Source organism: Sceloporus undulatus, chromosome 3, assembly GCF_019175285.1.
Source record: "Sceloporus undulatus isolate JIND9_A2432 ecotype Alabama chromosome 3, SceUnd_v1.1, whole genome shotgun sequence".
NCBI lineage: Eukaryota > Metazoa > Chordata > Lepidosauria > Squamata > Phrynosomatidae > Sceloporus > Sceloporus undulatus.
In genome coordinates, this window is record NC_056524.1 from 83,698,367 (window position 1) to 83,715,654 (window position 17,288).

Below are 17,288 nucleotides of genomic sequence, written 5' to 3' on the forward strand. Positions count from 1 at the left end.
TCCCGCCTCTCTACAAAAGCAATCGGGGCGGCGGCTGCCACAAAAAGGTGGCCCTTTCCCAGGCACCACAGCGTTCCCATGCCGCCAGCCATCTGATTAGGCGGGCGGCGTGAGGATGGACTGGGGGTGGAGTCCGAGCGTGCAGTTACCACGGTCCCACACCACCCCCAAACTGGCTCTTATTGCCTGTCTGTTTTGCGCCTTGGTCACTGTTCCCCGGCCACATTCCAGTTTGTCAAAATCCTTCTTGAATTGTGATACCCAAAACTGGACATAGTACACCACATGAGGTCTAGCCAAAGCAGAATAGAGTGGGACTACAACTTTCCTTGATCTGGACATTATACTCCTGTTGATGCAACCCAGAACTGCATTGGCTTTTTTGGCTATTGCATCACATTGTTGACTCATGTTTAGCTTGTGGTCTTCTAAGTCTGACTGTTTAATGGCCTGTTCCGGAATCTTTCCCTATGTCAATGTCAAGCTGTCCAGTTGGTAATTGCTCAGGTCCTCCATTTCCCCTTTTTTTCAAGACAACATTTGCCCTCCTCCAATCTGCTGGGACTTCTCCAAGTTTTCCAAGAATTCTCAAAGATGACTGACAATGCCTCTGAGATTACACCTGCAAGTGCCTTTAGTATTATAGGATACAGCTCATCCAGATCTGGAGACTTGCATTTACTTAGAATAGCTAAGTATTTCTTTACCACTTCAGTTATTTTGGGCTATAGTCCCCTAACTGCGTTATTTATTCCATTTTCACCAATTACAGCAGTTTTCCTTTTGGAATAAGAGTAAGGCTTGTTTTCTGAAAGCTGTTATCTTGCTATTTCACTAGTTCCAACATGGATCTAAAGGAAGGGGTAATGGTTGATGAGCTTGATGAGACTTGTCAGTCTCTGTGTTACATCATGGATCTTCACTCCAGGAGACAAGCACACTGCCCCAGACATCAGGCCCACACACCATTGCTTTTGTTGCTCACTATGGGGAATCACCTATAACCACCATGTCTCTTCTTTCTCCAAGAAGGAAAGGCTGGTCTTCTTTGTCCTTGTGCTTGGTGAGATCTAAACTTTTAAACTTGGGCTCTGCTGTGGGAGGAGCTAAAAGCCTAATTGCAAAGGAGGCTGGGAGAGAAATTCTAGTTAATTTCTCCAAGGAGAAAAGGCTGGTCTTCTTTGTCCTTGTGCTTGGTGAGATCTAAACTTTCAAACTTGGGCTGCTGCTGTGGGAGGAGCTAGAAGCCTAATTGCAAAGTAGGCTGGGAGAGGTGCCCGCCTAATGGCATGCAGATTTTTAGTTTTACTTGTATAGTCAAGGTGTCATGCCCAGCCTGGAAGATGGCTTGGAGGACTCAGAGGATGAGCTAGAGCCCCTGGGATCTGAACCTATAATGGAGGAGCCAGAGCCCCAGGGGCTTGAACCTGTAATGGAGGAGCCAGAGGCTGGCCCTAGTTTTGCTGGAGCAGAGTCTATGGCCCCTCCAGAGGTTCAGCAGTCAAGTTTGCCTGGTGCCGAGGCTGTGGACATGGAGGAAGATCTGGGCAGTGTGCCTACCTTCAATGAGCGTCGAGCAGAAAGAGAGGGCCTTCGAAGATCTCGGAGGCTTTATCAGAAGCGTCTTCGTAATCAGACACAGCTGAAGGCCAGCTCCTTGCCTTCTTAAGCACCTGGAGCATGTGTGGTTCTTTGCCAGTGGATATCTGACTCTTTTAGAGGAAAGACTCTGTCTCTGGCTCCTTGGCTTCTTGTCTTGACTACCCAGAAACCTTGACCTTGGACTGCTTTATCTACCTGCCTATCTGTTACCCTGAACCTCGGACCGTCTGACAATTCTTCTGGTAAACCCTTTTGGTAAAGCTACTGCAACTCTCCAGGACTGTGTAGCTTACACTGACTTTGCTGTGCTGGGAGGGGGTTGTTTGTTTGAAAACTAGCTGCCTTATCAGCCCTTTGGCTGCTTTCCCGGACACAAGGAGGTTTGGGAGAACAGAGGAAAAGCTGACCTGAGAACATTGTTGGAGGGATTCTCCTTTAATTATCCACATTTTCTTTTCCCTTTTTTTCCTTAAGGGGCTTGTGGGAACTTTGCTCAGAGGATGTGCATCACAGACTTGCCTCTGAACTTGCTAGTAGCCAGGAGCGCTGCACATAACTAGAGTCCCAGAAAAAAATGTTTGCACGGGAAGCAAGTAAAGGGGACCAATGGTCTAACATGTCTCTACACTAATGCACAAAGTATGGGAAATAAGCAAGCTGAACTTGAACTCCTAGTACAACAAAGCAAATATGATCTAATAGTCATCACTGAAACCTGGTGGGATGAGTCTCATGACTGGAATGTAGGAATAGAGGGGTATAACCTTTTCAAGAGAAATAGGACAAACAGGAAAGGAGGAGGAATAGCCTTATATGTCAGGGACATTTACACCAGTGAAGAGATCCAGGACATCGACCCTGGAAGCCAAGTGGAGAGCATCTGGATAAAAATTAAAGGGCCGGGAAACAACAAGGATGTTATTGTGGGAGTCTACTACAGACCCCCAAGTCAGAAGGAGGAATTGGATGATGCCTATCTAGAACAGATGACCACACACTCAGAAAGGAGAGATGTAGTAGTGATGGGTGACTTCAACTATCCTGATATTTGCTGGAATTCAAACTCAGCCAAATCCTCAAGGTCTAGCAAATTCTTCACTTGCGTTGGAGACAGTTTCATTGTCCAAAAGGTGGAAGATGCAACAAGGGGGGCAGCTATTTTGGATCTGATCCTAACCAAGAGGGATGACCTAGTTAATGGAGTGCAAGGGGTGGGATCCTTAGGTGGAAGTGACCATGTTCTCCCGGAGTTTGTTATACAATGGAAAGGAGAAGCCAGGCATAGTCAGACATGCCTTCTAGATTTTAGGAGAGCAGATTTTAGTAAACTTAGAGAAATATTGGGGGTGATCCCATGGTCAGGAATACTAAAAGATAAGGGGGTTCAAGACGGATGGGACTTATTCAAAAGGGAGATACTGAAGGCACAATTTCAAACAGTTCCAATGAGGAAGAAAAATGGGAGGTGTCTCAAGAAACCAGGATGCAGGAAAAGGTTATACCCCTCTAAGGAACTAAGGAACTTTCAACTGAGCTAACTTTTAAACAGAACATGTATAAGAAATGGAAAAATGGGGAAAACACCGAAGAGGAATTCAAACAAATAAGCAAGCACATGTAGGTGTAAAGTCTGAAAAGCTAAAGCGTACAATGAACTCAGGCTTGCTAGAGAGGTTAAGAACAATGAAAAGGGCTTTTTTGGATATGTCCGCAGCAAAAAGAAGGAGTAGGAAACGGTAGGGCCACTCCATGGAGAAGATGGCAAAATGCTAACAGAAGACAGGGAAAAGGCAGAATTACTCAACACCTTCTTTGCCTCAGTGTTCTCAGAAAAGGAAAAGAGTGCCCAACCTGAGGATAATGGAGCAGAAGACAGAATAGGGGAATTTCAGCACAGAATAAGTAAAGAGATAGGAGAGGAATACCTTGTTAATCTAAATGAATTTAAGGCCTGTTACAGACAGCCAAAATAAAGCTGCTTCGAGTCACAGTGGAGGTATGGTGTTTCAATGATGCATGCGTCCTAAGAGTCCAGAAGCCACACCAAAGCCACGCTCCTGGAGCGTGGCTTTGGTGCGACTTCTGGACCTTGGACGCATGCATCATTGAAACACCATACCTCCACGTGACTCGAAGCAGCTTTATTTGGCTGTCTGTGTAACAGGCCTAAGTCTCCAGGACCAGATGAACACATCCAAGGGTATTAAAAGAGCTGGCAAATTTAATATCAAGCCATTGACAATAATCTTTGAGAACTCCTGAGAACAGGAGAAGTCCCAGCAGACTGGAGGAGGGCAACGTTGTCCCCATCTTCAAAAGGGGAAAAAAAGAGGTCCCAACAATTCTTCCATTTAGTCTGACATCTATACCAGAAAGATTCGAGAGATCATTAAAAGGAGAGTCTGTGAACATCTAGAAAGCAGCGCCATAATCCAAAAAAGTCAACATGGGTTTCAGAGAAAGAATCATGCCAGACAAACCCGATCTCTTTTCTGATAAAATTACCAGCTTGTGGATGAAGGAATGGTGGGGATGTAGTATATCTTGATTCAGTAACGTCTTTGACAAAGTTCCCCATGACATTCTTGCAAACAAGCTTGTAAAATGTGGGCTAGACAAGGCAACTGTTACATGGATTTGTAATTGACTGACTGACCGAAGCCCAAAGGTGCTCAACAATGGCTCTTTTCTCACTGGAGAGAAGTGGCCAGTGGGGTCCCACAGGGCTGTGTCCTGGGGCCAGTGCTATTCAACATCTTACTCTTTATCAATGATTTGGAGGACAAAATTGGGGGCATACTTATCAAATTGCAGATGACACCAAACAGGGGAGTAGCTAATACCCCAGAGGACAGGATCAAGATTCAAAATGACCTGAATAGACTAGAAAGCTGGGCCAAAGCTAACAAAATGAATTCAACATGGAGAAATGTAAGGTACTAAAAAAAAAAAACCCTTTGCACTAGGGACGGAAAAATGAAATGCACAGATATAGGATGGGCAACACTTGGCTGAATGAAACTACATGTGAAAGGGATCTAGGAGTCCAAGTAGACCACAAGTTGAACATGAGTCAACACTGCGACGCAGCAGCTAAAAAGGCCAATGCAATTTTAGGCTGCATCAATAAAAGTATAGTGTCTAGATGAAGGGAAGTAATAGTGCCACTATATTCTGCTCTGGTCAGGCCACACCTGGAATATTGTGTCCAGTTCTGGGCACCACAATTTAAAAAGGATGTGGAGAAACTGGAGCATGTCCAAAGGACAGCGACTAAAATGGTGAAGGGTCTGGAAGCCATGCCCTATGAGGAACGACTTAGGGAGCTGAGGGTGTTTAGCCTAGAGAAGAGAAGGTTAAGAGGTGATATGATAGCCCTGTTTAAACATTTGAAAGGATGTCATATTGAGGAGGGAGCAAGCTTGTTTTCTGCTGCTCTAGAGAACAGGACCCAGAACAATGGATGCAAGCTGCAGGAAAAGAGATTCCACCTCAACGTTAGGAGGAACTTCCTGACAGTAAGGGCTGTTCGACAGTGGAACAAACTCCCTCGGAGAGTGGTGGAGTCTCCTTCTTTGGAGGTCTTTAAGCAGAGGCTGGATGGCCATCTGTCAGGGATGCTTTGATTGAGAGAGTTCCTGCATGGTAGGGGATTGGACTGGATAGCCCTTGCGGTCTCTTCCAACTCTATGGTTCTATGATTCTTCTGGGAATTGCTATAGCTCTTCCATCCATAGACCCCTTCAAGGTCACCTCCATGCCTCCAGAAATGTGAGGGTCTTGTTCTTGTGCCTTAATTATTTATTTAATTAAGGAGAGCACTTGGAATTGATTGTTTAGCTCCAAGCATGGTTCTTGATAGTTCTGCTTCTATGTGTCACATTCTTCCATGGATCTTCCTTCTGTGCTTCAGAACTAATGTCATATCTACAGGCATTACCCATTTCTTATCATTCCAAAAATGTCACTTTCCATAAGAAGTCAAGATATAGCTACAGAGGTGCTGCACCTTTTCCTCCCAAAAGGCAACTCACTTGCACTTGCTGCAAGTATATCACAGCAGAGTCTCCAGAAAGAAAAGAAAGGCGGGATACAGACCACCCAAAAGAGCTGTCTCCCGCCGCCCTAGTTTGCTGCGCAAGGGAGCCGCAGCGGACAAACTGTGCAGCTCCCTCTCGCAGCAAAAAGAAGCCGCAAAAAGCGGCTTCTTTTTCTGGTACAGTTGTGACGCTGCAAGGCACCAATGGCGCCCTTGCAGCATCACAAGGGCGCCAAGATGTGCAGACGCTAGGCATCCATCATGTCAAGATGGCGGTGCCCGTATGTACAGGGCGCTGCCATTTTGATGCCCTCGTCACGTGCGAGGGGCGTCTGAAAGTGCTGCCCCTCACACGTGATGACGGTGCCCCATAGGGTCCGTCTAGAGAGCGCCAAACCTGGCAAAGATAACACAGGATACGGCAACAACTCGATTACCATCCATGTTTAACATTCTATGTATCACAATTGTCCAGACTTCTCTCTTAAACTTCCCCAAAATGGCCCTGAAAAGACCCCCTCACATGTAACAAGTACAGAACCCTTCCTCTTTCCCCGAATAGGAAATGCCTTTGCCCTTGTGCTCAATGTGGTGCCTTCCAGTTGGTTTAGATTACAATTCCCATAACTCTATAATGGCATGACCAATAGACTAAGATCAGTAGTCAAAACTATCATGAGGGCTCTAAGTAGCCTACATCTGCAATAGCATGTCACAGGTCAATACAAGAAAGAACAGTCACTACAGTACTGCAGTTTGTTATAAAGACACACTCAAAAATCTTATAGCTTTAATCTGTATTACATCTGTTGTGACCAACATACAGCTGTGATTTTTCTAAGCAATCTTAAACTACAAATTTCCAAGACTGGTACAGCAATTCAGTGGATTGACAGTCATGTGCTCTGCAATACCTCCTTAAAACTTTTCTGAAGATTCAGAACAAGCCAACCCCATGACAACTGTTACATTACATGAATGCTAAATATTATATACAGTATGTGCATGTTCGTGCATATGTATCAGAATGTACATACAGCACAGTAAACTGTGTGTTCATTCATTGCATGATAGTATTATTGCTGCAATTCTATGGTTTTCTCAAGTGTACCACTGTGATAAAATCAGTATCTGGACGAAGCCAGGAACTTGATAACAATAAAAAAGAGGCAATAAGATAAAGAAGCCTAAGTATTTTGTAACAATCTGAAAAAGGAAGAAGTGTTACCACAGACTAAGTCCATTCACAGAGTAAATGAGAAAAACTATGCCAGATGTAGCAAGCTTACCCATTTAGCAGAACTGGAAAACATAACTATTATCTAGGGAATGATCTGCCAATTAAGCCAACATACATTTCCCCCACATCTGAATACACAAAAAAGCACCTCTATTAGTCATTAATCTGTCAATATATCCATCTAGTTGAGACAAGTAAACTAAATTTGCTTGGCTTTGTCTCATTGTTGAAATAAGACACTCAACATTACTGAAATCCAAAATTGGTATGTAAGCCATGGAACAGGACTAATCAAAACAAATGAAGGAAGAATTCAAAATACAGGAACTAAGCTAACTTATATTTAACCACAAATCAATAAGACTTAAGCAACATTTTACCCCAAGTTTTGGCATGTTTGATCGCCTCAGTCGACCTATCTTGGACCAATGTGGAACTTTGCAGAAGTTAATTCTCTGGAGAAGTAGTTCCAGATCAAAGCCATAAATATTGTGTCCCTTAAAAAGAGAAATAGAAATGAATAAGTACAGAGAATGTCTCTTCTATGCATTTAGCTTAACAGAACAGATGATATGATCCTATACTATCTGAAATCTTGTGTCATGAGGAATGTATTACATAATTAGTGTCTGCTGGAGTGTGAAACATATTAACCCAAGTATGTGTAATTTTCTCTTTTAACACCTATTTTTAACTGTCCAGAAAACTGGATAAAGCAATAAAAGAAATACTAGAAAATTTCTCTTCCCAATTCTAAATCTGCTAGGAAATGAAAGATGGACAGGTTGCTTACCTGTAACTGTATTTCTTCGAGTGGTCATCTGCAAATTCACAGAAATGGGTTATATCTGCACCTGCGCAGTAAAGCTTGGAAACTTCTGGAATCACTGGGCAAAACTTAGGGCCTGAACAAACAGGCCAAAATAAAGCCGTATCGGGTCACTTTGGAGGTATGCTGTTTAAATGACACACACATGTTAAGAGGCCAGAAGCTGTGCCAAAGCTACACTCCAGTCCTTAGGACTGGAACATGGCTTTGGTGCAGCTTCCAGCCTTTTAGGACACATGCAGCATTTAAACAGCATACCTCCAAAGTTACCCAAAGCAGCTTTATTTTGGCCTGTCTACTTGGGCCCTTAGTTTGCAACTTTTTGGTGGTAGCTCCGCCCACCCTTATAAAGCCCCTAGTGTCCCCGCTCTTTCCCCAGTTCCATAAAGTATGCCACACAGCAGCTACAGAGAGAATTTAGCAATGAGCAGGACACGACTGAGGGGAGGATGGGTGGGATTTGTGTGAATTCACAGATGACCACTCGACGAAATACAGTTACAGGTAAGGAACCTGTCCTTCTTCTTGGTGGTCTCTGCGAATCACACAAATGGGTTAGAGTAGACTGACAAGTATCAGTCAGTGGAGGAAGGAGTGTCATGACACAAGTTGTAAAGTTTAAACAAGTTGTATTTATTTAACAACAATAAACATTTGAATGTAAGTGCATTTGTCAGAGTCATTTGTCTTAGTTTAAAAGCATATATAACATGCAATGCATTTGTAAATGTCATTTGTAGGTTTCAAAGACATATAATAACAAACAATACAATTGTCAGTGCAAACTTTCTTAGTTTCAACAGCATACAGAACTTGTAACGCAGTAAAATACATTTCAAGGTAAACCTGAAAGCAACACTGCCCTTCCAAAAGCTGCATCCTTTCTGGCCCTGGTGTTCTGCCTATAATGTTTGATCCAAGTCAATGGCTGGGACCAGACAGCAGCTTTAAAGACATCCTCCAAAGGCACCCCAGTCAGAAAAGCAGAGGATGTCACTACCGCTCTAGTTGAGTGGGCCTGAACCCGAGCAAGGAGAGTTCTACCTGAGAGTTCATAACACAAATGGAGGTACCAGCCACCCATCTGGAAAATCTCTGAGCAGTCACAGGTACTCCCTTCTTGGAATCTGAGCAGCACACAAAAAGTCTCTCGGGGTGTCTTGAACTCGAAGTCCTGTCCAGGTAAAAGGCTAGCACCCTCTGAATATCCAGAGTGTGGAGCTGGTGCTCAGCATCAGTGGTGGGGTTCAGGGCCAAAGTAGACAACACAATATCCTGGTTGATGTGGAAGGCCGACACCACCTTCAGAAGGAAGGTAATGTTGGTACAGAGGACCACTTTGTCCTTGTGAAATCGCAGGTAAGGCTGGTCCATCTGCAAGGCACAAAATTTGTTCTCATGGCGAGCAGAGGTGATAGCTACAAGGAAAGCTGTTTTCCAGGTCAGCAATCTTAAGTCCGTAGTGGCCATGGGTTCGAAGGGTTTGGTTGACAAACAGGAAAGCACGAGATCAAGGCTCCATACCAGTGTCAGTACCGATGATGAAGGGTGAAGGTTGCTGAACCCCCTAAGGAATATCTTCACTAAGGGATCCTTGAAAAGGGAAGGTCTGCCTTCGAACTGGTAGTGTGAGCAGACAGCAGACAGATAACATTTAATGGAAGTGAGGCACAGTCCCAAGGCAGCAAGAGTCATCAAGAACTCTAAGACTATTGCGACCAAAGCACGGGATGGAGAGAGATCCCTGCCGAGAGAAAATCCAAGAACTTGTTCCACTTGAACTGACAGGACCTCTGTGCCAGGATGGTCATCCATACTGAGTCAGGCAGAGTCTCTAGGGACAGATTCTCCAAGCCTCCAGGGAAAGCGTCTCGATGTCCAGGCGTAGAACGCGACCTTCGTGTAGGGACAGGAGGCCAGGACAGAACTCGGGCCTGAGGTATTCCCTTCAGGATAGGTGCAGAAGGGGAGCAAACCACGGTTGCCTCGGCCACTACGGCATGATGAGGATGGTGTTGGACTGGTCCTAAGTCATATTTGCCACGACCTTTGTGATGAGTGGGAATGGAGGGAAGGTGAAACCATCCCTTCAGACCACTCTAATTGGAAGGCATCTCCTTGGGGATCTTGTGTTCAGGTCCGAGAACAAAAAATTGTACAATGAGCATTTTGAGGAGAAGCAAACAGGTTGATCATTGGGTGGCTCCAAATGTGAAAGAGATAGGCGGCTGTGTCGGGATGGAGGTGCCATTTGTGGCATGGGAACTGAACCAATCTTCCAGTTCTTTGTCCTCCCCAGGGAGACTGAAGGAGGACCCTGTTCTGGATGCACTAGTCCCAAATTTGAAGCATGATCTCAAGCAGCGTACAGGACTTCGTTCCACCTTGTTTGTTGAGGTAGTACATGACGGTGGTGTTGTCCATTAGGAGGAGCACTACCTTGTTTGAAAAAAGTGCTTGAAATGCCCAGAGAGCTTTCTCTACTGCCAGCATTTCGAGGGCATTGATGTGGAGCTTTCCCTCCGAAACGGACCACTTATCCTTCACAGTGAAGTTTAAAGTGTGAGCACCCCGTCCTTCAAGGGTTGCATCTGTGGAAAGATGATCTGAGGTGTGAAGGGCATGCCAATACAGACGTTGCTGGGTTCAAACCACCAGAGCAATGACTTGGGTATAGGTATTGGAATTGTGAGCCATTGAGGCTTGAAGACGGGGTCGAAGACGGAGATACCAGGACCAAAATGATCTTAAACGAAGTCTCGCCCACAAGGTGACATATGTAGTTGAGACCATGTGACTCAGGGCTATCTGGACAGTCTGTGCCTCAATTCTTCTGTAGGAGAGGTGGTCGCAGACTGCACGGCAGAGAGCTTGAAACTTGTCCAGAGGTAGAAAGGCCATGGACAGCTCAAAATCGAGGACCGTCCCAATGAACCTGACTTGTTTGGATGGGGTCAGGTTGGACTTTTCTATGTTGATCATGATACCAAGAGACTCCAAGAGAGATAAAACGAACTGTAAGTCTTGGATGAGTTTCTCCTGGGGAGAGGCGGTTAAGAGCCAGTTGTCCAAATACGAGAAGACAGTGATCCTGTGTTGGTAGAGGTAGGCCACAACCAGAGCTATGCATTTGATGAAGACCCTCAATGCTGTGGAGAGCCCAAATTGGAGGACCCTATACTGGAAAAACCCAGTCCCGATGGCAAAGGCAAGGACCCTCCTGTGATCTCGTTGGATCCCCACATGGAAATAGGCATCTTTGAGATCGAGGATCACGAACCAACGTCCCTTCTGCAAGAGTGGTAGAATAGAAGCAAGGGTTACCATGTCAGAAGTCCAAAATGGGTCTAAAGCCAGAATCCCTCTTAGGAACAGTAAAGTATTGGGGGGAAAAACAGTAACGGGTTCAAGTGGGGTCTACTGGCTCAATAGCGCCCTTCTGCAATAAGGTGCTCACTTCGTCGAGTAGGGTGTCTGAGGGGGTGGTGGGAAGGACAGCTGCGGTGGCAGAGAGCTCTTCAAACTCAAGACATAACCCCAACAGACAATGTCCAAGACCTACAAGTCAGAAGGGATCAAGGCCCAGGTGTCAAGGTAGGGCCTCAGCCTATTCCCCAAAGGAGTCAGACAAAAGTACACTGCCCCGACTCAGAACCTCCACTTGCCTTGTTGGGCATCCTTCTTGTAGCCCTGTCTAAACTGGGGCTGAGCGGGATGGCGACAACCAGAAGATGAGGAGGAGGAGAACTGTGCAGGCTGACGCTGTCTGAGTCAGTCCTGTGGGTGGTGCTGGCGCTCCTGCAGCTGGTAAAACCTTTGCTGGTAAGGAGGGTACCAGGGGTGTTGGGTACCATACCGAGGCCAAAGAAACCGAAGAGTAGACAAGGACATGCCATGCCTCCTGGCAGCCGCCTTCATCGGATAGCTGAAGTTCAGCTTCTCATCTGTCTCTTTATTAAAGAGACCGGAATCATTGAATGACATGTCCTCGATGGCCAAACGGGTGTCAGGCCTGAACAACACAGCCAAGTGTGTCTACGGAAAGCCACTGAGCCCATAAGAATCTTCGAAGAACAATCCATCAAATGCCACACCGATATAATTTGTTGAGCCCAATGGAATGGGCCTTAGAATGTATTGTCAAGGCCAGCACCTTCTTGTTGTCCATCATCTCAACAATCAAGGGCTCCATAAACTTCATGAGATGCTGGATGTATGCTCCTATATAAGTTGCATAATTGGCAACTTAGAGGTCCAACACTGCTGATGCGTAGAATTTATTAGCAAGGCCATCTATTTTCTTGCTCTCTTTGTCCACTGGAGACAAAGATGTTCTAGGTGTGAAGTCTAGCTGTGATCCCTCCACTATGGCAGATTTTAGCTTTGGGTGTTCAAAAAGCCAATTAAGACCCAACAGGGCAATGCAATATAAATTTTCTATTTTCCTCAAAGTAGAAGAGATAGTAGCCAGGGTAGACCAAGACCTCCTGGCAATCTTCTGCAATGACGGAAGATATCCAATCGAAGGTAGCGCCAGTACCAAGCCATGGATCCTACATTCAATGACATCCACTGCGCCATCATTGGTGCGGGAGACCTCTAGTTCAAGTGCATTAGTCATCCGAATGATGCAATCCAAAAAGGACCTAACATCATCTGTAGGACACTCCGATGTTGGACAGCGTGATTCTCTCTGAGAATATGGAGAGCCCTCCCTCCAATCCATCTGCCTTGGTCCAGGCCTCAGAGGGAGAGAAGAACCCTTTCCCTCCACCATTCCCTTCTCCTTTTGTTTAGTGTGTTTTAGATTGTAAGCCTGAGGGCAGGGAACTATTTGATTAAAAATAATAATTGTAAGCCGCCATGAGAGCCATTAGGGCTGAAGGACGGGATATAAATACCTAAATAAATAAATAAACATCCAGAAGCAGGAGAGCCCTTCGGGGTCGTCGGTAAGAGTCTGTAGCACCGGGGGCAGAGTCAGAGTGAAAGTCATGATAACCTTAGCCTTTGTCATGACACAAGTCGAGGTGGGAGATGAAACCCTTTGCATTCGGAAGTTCCAATGAAGCTCGTTGGCATCCACTCATAGGAGGTACCTGCCAGTATTGTAATAGAAGACCAAATTGGGATAATGGTGGTGGAGGTCTTTCTGTACAGAAGGTTCAACATCCATCCAAGCGACCTCATCCTCCTCAGTCATAAGACTGGCTCGATCCCATTGGGGAGGAGGGGTTAGAGCCCGTGGACTATCGGCCCTACATAGGCAGACACGTGCAGAGTCAAAGTAGGGGGATTAGTACCCCAAATTTCTCTTTCCGATTCAGAGTCAGTATCGATCTGGACAATCTGGGAAGTGTCTCAAGTTGGGTCTGATGCATCTCAGTAGACAGGATGTTCAGGGTTGGGCCTGACAGCTCAGGATCGGTGCCCAAGGCAGCAGATGGAGCTGAGGTCGTAACTGAGGGCTCCTTACGCCTCGATTTGTCAGAGGGCGAAGCTGAATGGGGCCTATCTCTATGTCATCCTCTTATTTTGGGATGACATGCCTTCCACATGCTTCTGTTTGGAAGTTTTCTTAGGCTCTTTGCACTGTTCTCTATCAGACTGAGCGGCTTTATCTTTAGGGGATTTCGCTCTCTATTTTCCTCCAGATTCTGATTTTTTCATCTCCTTACCAGAGGTAGTGGACAAGGTGCAGAAGGGTCTTCCAGTGCAGAAGCAGAGGCCAGTCTCAAGGCTTAGTCCTAGGGTGCAGCCTTAAGTTTGAGGTCCCGATTCCTAAGGGCCTGAGTTGTCATAGACTTGCAAAGGGGGCAAGTCTTAGTATTATGGCCTTCCCCAAGACACAAAGCACAGAGGTCATGGCACTCAGAAGTGGGGATCTTTACACCACACTTGCCACAATGCTTAAAGGAGGCCATTTTAATCCAAGTTGATGCAGCCAAATCAAAAGATGTAAGAACGATGAGACAGTCCAAAGTCAACTGATCTACAACAGTATCCAAGCAAAATTTCAAGAGAATGGTCAAGAACAAGCCAAAAGGTCAAAACAAGCCATTATCAATACCGAAAGCACAAGCGAAACCAGAGTGAAGTTCCTTCAAGCTGCTAGTGCGGCGGACAAAAGGAAATGGGGAAAGAGCAGGAACGCTAGGAGCTTTATAAGGATGGGCAGAGCTATCACCAAAAAGTTGCAAACTAAGTTTTGCCCAGTGATTCCAGAAGATTCCGAGCTTTATTGCGCAGGCCACGAAGAAGAAAAATAAAAGAAATTCTGGAAAATTTCTCTTTCCAATTCTAAATCTGTAACTGCTAGGAGGTCAAAGATGATACCATATCATAAAATTATCACAAAAGTCTATAGAGAAGAATTTGAAAGGTATTTCCAAAAACATGGGAAAACAAGGCAAGAATCCAATGCACACTTACTTGGGTATAAGCAGTAATGAACTCCTTTGAGATGTACTTCTCAGTACACCTCTTGCAAAATTGCAATCCTAAATAGACTTGCCAAGAAATAAATCTCATTGAACCCAATTTACCTAATCCCAACACCCTTGCATTCTTCATCTGCCTGCAAAGAGTACACATTCCAAAACGATCCTCTTCTCTGTACACCATTTCTAGATCTGTTGTTCAGCTCTTGGCTACAATTCATCCATACCGTTTGTTGCTATTCCTTGCCTTAACAACTGAAAATCACTTTCCACTTGCAGAAACAGCATTCTGTTGTAGTGTTTCTTTTTGGATTCTATCCCAGTTACTCCACTGATTTTTCATTCCACTGTAAATCATGTAACTTTCATTGCTAACATATTTACCCTAAACCGTTAGAATGTTTCCCAACACTCCATCATCATAACAGAGCAAGCAAGCCAACAATAAGAGCAGAAAAGATCTCACAGCAATAAGCAGACACAGGCAGTTACTTACCACAATAACATCTGGGTCAATTTTATGAACCTTTGCCAAGAAAAAACCAAGCAGTGTCCTCTCTGTTGTGGCAATCTCTATTTTGGCATTCTAAACAAGATAAGACAAAAATAACCCAGGTGTTAAAAATAATTTTTCATAATATTGGACCACTCCTAATGCAATTATGTCATGTTTCTACTTTTTCAAATTAATGATAGACACACATACAACTGCAAAGTTCAGAAATCCCTCCTGTACCACAATAGATGTAACTAAACATAAATAACAGATCACACAAACAAAGATCTCCCATGCAGACACATCAGCATCTTTTCATATACATGAAAAATAAGAGAGTCATTGATCAATTTTACATCTGATAATATTATACATACATTTGGAAAACCTGATCTCATAATTTCTGAAACAACATTGTATAAGACATATTTTTCTGGTTGTTACAGAGTGAAAAGGAAAAGAAGAAAAGGGGAACAAGAGCAAAAGAGCAGAAGGACAGAAAAGAAACAGGACAGTTCCACTGACACTCATGAAAGATAAACTGCCTTGGTTTTCCCAAATGTCGCTTGTGTAATAACCATTTTACTAAACTACCTAAACTGTTTCTACTTCATGTGGTCATAATAAGAACGGGAAGAGCCAGTCGGACCTTGCTTTCCTCCTCCTCCCCCCTTCCCGGTCCTTCTGCCCTTTCCTTTCTCCTTATGTGTCATTTCTTAACTCTGAAGGCAAAGACTACCTTACTACTAACATTATGGGAGCCTTTTTGACAAAAGAGCAGGCTAGAAATACTTTAAATAAATAATAAGTGGATAATAATCATGTACAGAAAGCCCTTCATTATTCCTATCAAAGCTGCTGTTCTTTTAAAGACTGACTTTATCTAGTAAAAGATAGAATACAAAAACCAAAGCAAAAAAACCCCTTTCATGTCACTCATACTTCAAATCGTAACAGGTACCATTCTGGCTTCTAATTGAAAGTGCTAAGTATAGCGGGCTATGTAATGGAATCACAGATAATTTAGCAGATAAAGCATCCATACAAAAATAAAGTTAAAATATCTGTCCCAACGTTTTCATCTTCAGTACCTATGGGAATACGCCTCTACTCTGTCACCATGAGACCATCCTTTGCAAAGAGATGAAGGCTATAACATGCAAAGCAGTATGAATAAGAAACCATGTTACCTTATTCTTAACCAGTTCTTTGAAGTTATATGGAAAAATGCAATCATTTGGTTTAGAAATAACTGAAAAAGAAATTAAAAATACACAGTATGCAAACAGTTGAAAAAATAGCCAACATTGTGTAGCTTGACTATGATCATTATTTTACAAGAAAAATAATATATGTTGCGAGACTCCACAGTATAGGGAAGTAACTATTTATTGTAAGATGACAACAGTAAAGTTATTTAGCATATCCAGCCTCAGCAAGAAATAAGAAACCTGTGGATCTCAAACTTACCAGTATTACATGTTCAGTTGCACCAGTAATATATACAACTCAGCCACAGTTGACAGACAATGCATGTAGGTTTATTGGTAGTTCTCTTTAAAATTTGAAGAAAATCTTAATTTAACATTACCCCAACCCTGCTACCATGTAGGTTCCATATCTTACTTGTTTAGGTCCTTCTCAGCCAGCCACAATCCTTCATCAAATCATGCCATTCTTCCCCATGTACAATGAAAATTTACATTTCCTTATCATCTCTTCAGCTACAACTTCAGTGATCTCCCATTTCGATGGTTGCAGTCCTTAGAACCACTCCTAGCTTCCTAATGTCAGGCCTGAAAACAGGAACTAAGCCTTCCCTGGGTCTCTTCTGTTCTCCTCCTCCCCCACTGTAACATCACTCTTCAAATCTATACATTCCTATTTAAAACCTTACCAACTAAATATTTATTCTCCTTAAATATAAAACCTTTTGTAATCCTACTCAACTACCGCTGACATCACACTATATAACAATGGTGGGCAAAATGTGGCCCTCCAGATGTTGCTGGAATGCAGTTCCCAACTTTTCTCAAGCTATGCTGGTTTGAGCTGCTGGGACATAAAAGTCCATTAACACCTGGAGGGCCACAGCCTGATACTTAAAAATTATGGCCCTCATTTCTTCTTCACTGCAACATCCGCAGGCCTTACACTACACAATTACAATGCTATCATTCCACTTTAACTACCTATGGGATCCGAGGACCTGCAGACTACAGATCATTTACAATTCTCAGCTAGACAGCTCTGCTGCCTCATCAAACTAAAAACCCCAGGATTAAAGTGTAATCACACTGCTATATATGTGCAGTGTCAAAAGTCCCCAAAACTCTGCTAAATTTCACTTGATGCTCCAGATATAAAGAATATCTTCCAGGCACATAGGCTATCACTAGTCTTCCCATAAACCACCTATCGGATAATATCCTTTTTTTGCCTCAAGCCTCGACATGACCTATAATGAAGCCTAAGTACTTATAGACACATTTGTTCACATTTATTTATTATTACCTTCCCCCCAAGTGGGATTTAAAGCAGGTTTTCAGTTTATCCCCAATTATGACATCCATATTGGTCATATGGTGAATTACTGGCCATATAGGTGAGTTAGTCAGGTTTATTCATCTGTATTGTACATG

At 43.9% G+C, this 17,288-nt stretch overlaps 1 protein-coding gene across 1 annotated transcript in view; it reads right to left on the reverse strand.

Annotated features, from left to right (window-relative positions):
* The window catches only part of POLA1 (DNA polymerase alpha 1, catalytic subunit), a 353,950-nt gene that overhangs the window by 300,704 nt on the left and 35,958 nt on the right, over positions 1 to 17,288 (reverse strand). Inside the window, 3 exon segments of the mRNA XM_042458289.1 lie at positions 7,262 to 7,378; positions 14,647 to 14,736; positions 15,837 to 15,898. Of these exon segments, the coding sequence (XP_042314223.1) occupies positions 7,262 to 7,378; positions 14,647 to 14,736; positions 15,837 to 15,898 (269 nt within the window).